Genomic DNA, 6,991 nt, shown 5'->3' with positions numbered 1-6,991 from the left:
CCTCTGTACACAGAACCTGATCATCATCATCATCATCAAATCTGATGTACGACTGAAGCTCCTCCCCCTTTGTCACCTTCCTGTTGTCCTCAGACAGACAGAGTTTTCTGCTCGCTGTGTTTGGGTCCAGAGTGAGAGGATGGAGATCTGATATGAGAGAGAGAGAGAGAGAGAGAGAGAGAGAGAGAGAGAGAGAGAGACCGGGGGGGGGGGGGGGGTGAGAGAGAGGGAGAGAAAAAACAGAGAGCATGGATTAACCACTTAAGCTAAATAAGACAAATTGGTAAAATAGTGATCTACAAGTTCACAACGCTTCACAACATGTCAAGATCTATTTTTGACATTTTAAAAAAGTAAATGAAACCACGTGGAGATCTTTTTATTTTATTTTATTGCCCAAATAAAATAGGGAGCAGTGGTGGAAAAAGTACTCAATTGCTTAGTAGTAGCCGCACTATGAGCTTGTAGATCTGCTATTTTTGAAAAATCTTTCATTTCAAACATTTTTTTACTCAAATCTTTGCTTCTGGGGGTCCCTGGCACAAAACATGTTCAGATGGGGGTCCCTGGCACAAAACATGTTCAGATGGGGGTCCCTGGAACAAAACATGTTCAGATGGGGGTCCCTGGAACAAAACATCTTCAGATGGGGGTCCCTGGCACAAAACATGTTCAGATGGGGGTCCCTGGCACAAAACATCTTCAGATGGGGGTCCCTGGAACAAAACATCTTCAGATGGGGGTCCGTGGCCAAATGTATATCAATGTAGGGGTCCTTGGCATGAAAATGGTTGAAAACCACTGACCTAAAGTTATTCCTTTAACCCATTAAGACCGGGAACACATCTGTGTCATTTTAAGATTTATTTGGCTATTCAAAAATAGCAGATCTACAAGCTCATAGCGCGGCACCGAGTGCCGCGCTATGAGCTTGTAGATCTGCTATTTTTTGAAAAATCCTGAAAATGTGTGCAAATCTTTTTATTTATTTTTAAAGCGAACATTTTTAACTCAAATCTTTGCTTCTGGGGGGATTCTACAAATGTTTTCTAAATCAGTTTTTATTTTAAACTTATGTTGCTATAATCAAAGTTCCCAAACGTTTTCATGTCAAGGACCCCCATCAAAACATTATATGTATTTGGCCACAGACCCCCATCTGAACATGTTTTGTTCCAGGAACCCCCATCTGAACATGTTTTGTTCCAGGGACCCCCATCTGAACATGTTTTGTTCCAGGGACCACCATCTGTTCCAGGGACCCTCATCTGAACATGTTTTGTTCCAGGGACCCCCATCTGTTCCAGGGACCCCCATCTGAACATGTTTTGTTCCAGGGACCCCCATCTGAACATGTTTTGTTCCAGGGACAGGATAGACAGACAGACAGACAGACAGACAGACAGACAGACAGACAGACAGACAGACAGACATGTTAGACACAGACAGACAGACAGACACACAGACATACAAACAGACAGACAGACAGACAGACAGACAGACAGACAGACAGACATGTTAGACACAGACAGACAGACAGACAGACAGACACACAGACAGACAGACAGACAGACAGACAGACAGACAGACAGACAGACAGACAGACAGACAGACAGACAGACAGACAGACAGACAGACAGACATGTTAGACACAGACAGACAGACAGACACACAGACACACAGACAGACAGACAGACAGACAGACAGACAGACAGACAGACAGACAGACAGACAGACAGACATGTTAGACACAGACAGACAGACAGACAGACAGACAGACAGACAGACAGACAGACAGACAGACAGACAGACAGACAGACAGACATGTTAGACACAGACAGACAGACAGACAGACAGACAGACAGACAGACAGACAGACAGACAGACACTCACATCTGGCAAGGAGTTGAGGATTAATCCAGTGTTCTATCCAGTGTTCTCCTCCATGATTCACACTGTAGGAAGTAATGATAATGTATTTATTTGTATAGAGCTTTTCCAAACAAAGTTACAACGTGCTTTACAGAACATGTTAAAAACAGCAACAAAGCAGATCAAAGAACAGCATTAAATCAAACAGAACACATTTTAAAATGTTAAATCCAGGACATCTTGGATGGTTTGTCATGTTGAATCAAACTGCTACAGCGTCTGTGTAAATCAGTTGAAACATTTATGTTTCCATAGAATGTTAGAATGATTGAAATCACATCTAAAAACCTTTCCTAAAATAAGTTTGATTTCCCCTTTATTTTCTATAGCAGAGCTGATATGAGGAGGCCTTAATTATATAACGTGATTTGTTATGGTCTCCGCCAGGCCGAAAGGCATGGCGAGAGTAGCCTATGTTTTACCCCCTGTCCGTCCGTCCGTCCGAGTGTGTGTCCATCTGTGGACAGCTAATCTCCGGCACCATTGGATGCCAATTCAGAACCTCTGCCCCAAATGTTTCACATGGGCCTGTTATAGCGCCACCAGGAGGCCGATTTGTGCAAAACCCATTTACTCCTACAGATTTTATCCAAACGTCATGCAAATCGCTACACAGTATCTCTATAGTCATGTGATCAACACAGATCTGTCCGATTTTCCATATTCCATCCTCATTGGCTAAGGTTGGCTTCCAAAGTGTGGTCAGTTTTGTCTCAGTTTTGTCTCTGTGAGTGTGTGTGTGTGTGTGTGTGTGTGTGTGTGTGTGTGTGTGTGTGTGTGTGTGTGTGTGTGTGTGTGTGTGTGTGTGTGTGTGTGTGTGTGTGTGTGTACAGATTGAGTCAGAGGAACACACATCTCTGGGTATGGACTAGTTGTTGTCAAACTAAAGTGAGAGCAGCTGTTCATCTTTTAATGTTTCACACTGATGTAGATTTATCATTTACAGTATATTATACCCTGTATACTTCACTGACAGGGGTCCCACAGGGCTCTATACTTGTCGCCTCATTTTTCCACTCTACTGCCCTACAGAACAGCCAATATACAAGCTTGTAGATCTGCTATTTTCACAATGTTGATGAATGCTTGACTATTATGACACACCCTGAATATAGATCATGTGGTTAAAACACTGACTCCTCTATAATAGGTTAAATTAACCAAATGACAGCTTACAATGTGAAGTATTATGTTATTATATACTGTATATTTTCAATAATTGGACGATTCAATTAAATGTAGGAGGCATAAATCTATCATTATTAATTTGTTGAGTATATAGTATTAACTAAATATATATATACAAAGCATGATCTACCTGCCTAGACACTGGAACATGAAACAAGGGAATGGCTGCACTAACCAACATGGACTCAGTCTAAATCTACTCACTTGACAGTCTCTAGTCCAGCTGAGAGCAGTGTCTGTACAGCATCTCCTCCTGGGTGGTTACAGCTGAGGTCCACATGCTTCAGATGGGAGGGGTTGAGGGCCACAGCTGAAGCCAGAGAAGAACAGCCTTCCTCTGTGATCCCACAGCCTGACAACCTGCAGAGAAATAAACACTTTAACAAACTGCTGTTGGTGTTCATGGAGTACAGATCCACACAGAGAAGAAAACATTATTTACCTCAGGGTCTGCAGGTGACAATGTGGACTCTTCACTCCAACGCAGAGAAGTTCAATTCCAGAATCCAGAATTCTGTTCCAACTCACGTCTAATTCTCTCAAATGGGAAGGATTGGAGCTGAGAGCCGAGGCCAGAACTTCACAGCATCTCTGTGACAACCAGCAGTTATTCAGTCTGAATGAAAAACATGAAAACAATGGAAAAACTGTAAACAGCAACAGGTTGACAACAGATGAACAGGTCAAAGGACAGATGATGGACAGGTCAAAGGACAGATGATGGTCAGGTCAAAGGACAGATGATGGTCAGGTCAAAGGACAGATGATGGTCAGGTCAAAGGACAGATGATGGTCAGGTCAAAGGACAGATGATGGTCAGGTCAAAGGACAGATGATGGTCAGGTCAAAGGACAGATGATGGTCAGGTCAAAGGACAGATGATGGTCAGGTCAAAGGACAGATGATGGACAGGTCAAAGGACAGATGATGGTCAGGTCAAAGGACAGCTGATGGTCAGGTCAAAGGACAGATGATGGTCAGGTCAAAGGACAGATGATGGTCAGGTCAAAGGACAGATGATGGTCAGGTCAAAGGACAGATGATGGTCAGGTCAAAGGACAGATGATGGACAGGTCAAAGGACAGATGATGGACAGGTCAAAGGACAGATGATGGACAGGTCAAAGGACAGATGATGGACAAACAACGAAACAAGAACAAGCTCCAGACTTTAACTAAAAGGGTTTCAAAACAAACAGACGCAGCATAAAGGTTCAAATAAACTCAAAAATGATTCTAAACAAAGTCTTTCATTCATAATCTGCGCTGTGTGTGTGTGTGTGTGTGTGTGTGTGTGTGTGTGTGTGTGTGTGTGTGTGTGTGTGTGTGTGTGTGTGTGTGTGTGTGTGTGTGTGTGTGTGTGTGTGTGTGTGTGTGTGTGTGTGTGTGTTTCCGCTACACAGCTGTGGCCTGATTAATAGAGAACCATGGTGCCATTTTCCAAGGCGACCAGTGGGGGCGCCATTTAGTCAAAAAACATTAAATCAAATTAAATGGCTCCTACATTTACATTTATGTGAAATGTTTAAAGCAGGACTTTTACTAGTTTAGTATTACTGTACTACTGTATTACTGTATTGTGGTATTGCTACTTTTACTTAGTAAAACATCAGAATATTCTTTCCACCACTGACAGACAGACACATCTTACTCTGTGTCTGAATATAAATGTGAATCCACTCAAACAACAGGCTTACACTTGAGATTGAACTGAGAAAATCTGCTTTCTGCTATAATGTTCTTATTTCATGGAACTATCTACAACTCATGAGAAACATTAATGCCCCAATATCCTTTATTTAATAACCTGCTCTTACATCTCTCTACCTCACTATGTAACTGTTTTTAACGTTTTCTGTTCTGGTCTTATTGTGTTGTTTCTGTGTTTTATATCTGTATGAATCTGTATGAGTCTTAATAGTTGAGTTGTGTGTGTGTGTGTGTGTGTGTGTGTGTGTGTGTGTGTGTGTGTGTGTGTGTGTGTGTGTGTGTGTGTGTGTGTGTGTGTGTGTGTGTGTGTGTGTGTGTGTGTGTGTGTGTGTGTGTGTGTGTGTGTGTGTGTGATCTCAGCAGCATTGTAAATGAGGGTAAACCTCAATGCTCTTTGAGAATAAATAAAGGTTTCAATCAGTTTAAGTGTCAGAGGCTCAACATGTAAAAATACAAATTGCAGTGATTGTGGGTGAATGTATGTAAGTGTTAATTGTAATTGTAACATGTACATACTATAGTCACTGTACCTTATCATTATTCTAGTCAATGTGTTACTATGTCAACCTTATTCACAATAATCAAAAGAAGTATCAACACAGTATTCATATTATAATATTATACTGTAATTCACTGATGAAAATAATTCATGTAAATTCATCTGACCTTAGAGTCTCCAATCTACAGTGTGGGCTCTTCAGTGCAGCTTCCAGCAGGTCCAGGTCCAGTTTGTTTGAACTTAAATCCAGGTGGCGTAGATGGGATGGATTAGAACTGAGAGCTGAAGCCACAACTTCAATGTGTTCCTTCTGGAGGCGACAGCCATCAAGTCTGTAATGACAGATTAAATGTAAAATCAGAGATGATCAAAAGAGATCAGTCCAAGTTCACTGTGAAGGAAGTAAACTAAGAGATCTTCTATCTATGTAGTTCTCCAGACATTAACAGGATGTCAGTAAGAACAGGGAACTAAGTTAAAGCATGTAACTTACATTGATGTATTTAGTAACTTGGTAATTCCTCATTAAAGTGAGTAAACAAGTAATGACCATTGACCATTGTTTAAAACAGTGGTTCTCAAACTTTTTCATGTCAAGGACCCCCAAAATGATATGTATTTGGCTGCAGACCCCCATCTCAAAAATATTTTGTGCCAGGGGTTTTAAAAAAATAGCAGATCTACAAGCTCATAGCGCGGCACTCGGTGCCGCGCTATGAGCTTGTAGATCTGCTATTTTTGAATAGCCAAACTATAAAACATGGTTAAAGTGGTTAAAATGATTGTGACACTATATTAACTAATTTTGCTGGGGACCCCCTGGTACCCCTCCAAGGACCCCTGGGGGTCCCCGGACCCCACTTTGAGAACCAAGGATTTAGATAGCATGTTATATAGACAGATACCAGGTTCATGTGTAGATCTGGTATCCTATAGTGTGTTTCGTTTCAATGTACAGATTTTGTATTTATTTATATGCTACTGTTTAGACTGATGATAGGTTCATGGTTTACCTATGATCATAGATTACTATTTCTATACATTAGATGTATTACCTTGTGTTTACCTGCTTACTGTAAATCACTCTGCATTAAGAGCGTCTGATAAATGACTACAATGCAGTGATGGAAAAAGTACTCAAATGTTTTACTTAAGTAAAAGTATCAATACTCCAATGTAGAAGTATCCTGTTACAAGTAAAAGTCCGGAATTAAAAATGTACTTCAGTAAAAGTACAAAGGTATTGGTATCAAAATGAACTTAAAGTACCAAAAGTAAAAGTACTAAAATGTTTGAAAATAGACGAAAATAGAATATCTACAATCTGTGAGCTTGTAGATCTTCTATTTTCATATAGCCTAGGTATAAAATAGGGCTGAAGTGGTTAATGTGTGTTTTATAATGTAATAATTTATATCTGCAAAGTAACTAGTAACTAAAGTTTTCAAATAATTGTAGTGGAGTAAAAGTACAATATTTGCCTCTGAGATGTAGTGGAGTAGAAGTAAAAGTATAGACAATTGTAAATACTCCAGTAAAGTAAAAGTATCTCAAAATTGTACTTAAGTACAGTACTTGAGTAAATGTACATAGTTACTTTACACCACTGCTAAATTGTGTTGTGTTGTGTTGTGTTGTGTTGTGTTGTGTTGTGTCTCCTCTC

General features: G+C 40.4%; 1 protein-coding gene across 1 annotated transcript in view; it reads right to left on the bottom strand.

Annotated features, from left to right (window-relative positions):
* Positions 1-9: 9 nt before the first annotated feature.
* Positions 10-6,991, bottom strand: part of LOC308081304 (NLR family CARD domain-containing protein 3-like) — a gene marked incomplete at its 3' end in the record, with an annotated part of 43,505 nt that continues 36,523 nt past the window's right edge. Inside the window, exons 8-12 of the mRNA XM_080457687.1 lie at positions 5,496-5,660; positions 3,563-3,736; positions 3,325-3,480; positions 1,894-1,955; positions 10-147 (exon numbers count right to left, since the gene is read on the bottom strand). Of these exons, the coding sequence (XP_080313813.1) occupies positions 10-147; positions 1,894-1,955; positions 3,325-3,480; positions 3,563-3,736; positions 5,496-5,660 (695 nt within the window). The remainder of the gene's footprint in view (positions 148-1,893; positions 1,956-3,324; positions 3,481-3,562; positions 3,737-5,495; positions 5,661-6,991) is intronic.

Source organism: Gymnoscopelus braueri, assembly GCF_963280865.1.
Source record: "Gymnoscopelus braueri genome assembly, contig: SCAFFOLD_163, whole genome shotgun sequence".
Taxonomy (NCBI): Eukaryota; Metazoa; Chordata; class Actinopteri; order Myctophiformes; family Myctophidae; genus Gymnoscopelus; species Gymnoscopelus braueri.
This window is presented reverse-complemented; position numbering and strand designations above follow the sequence as displayed.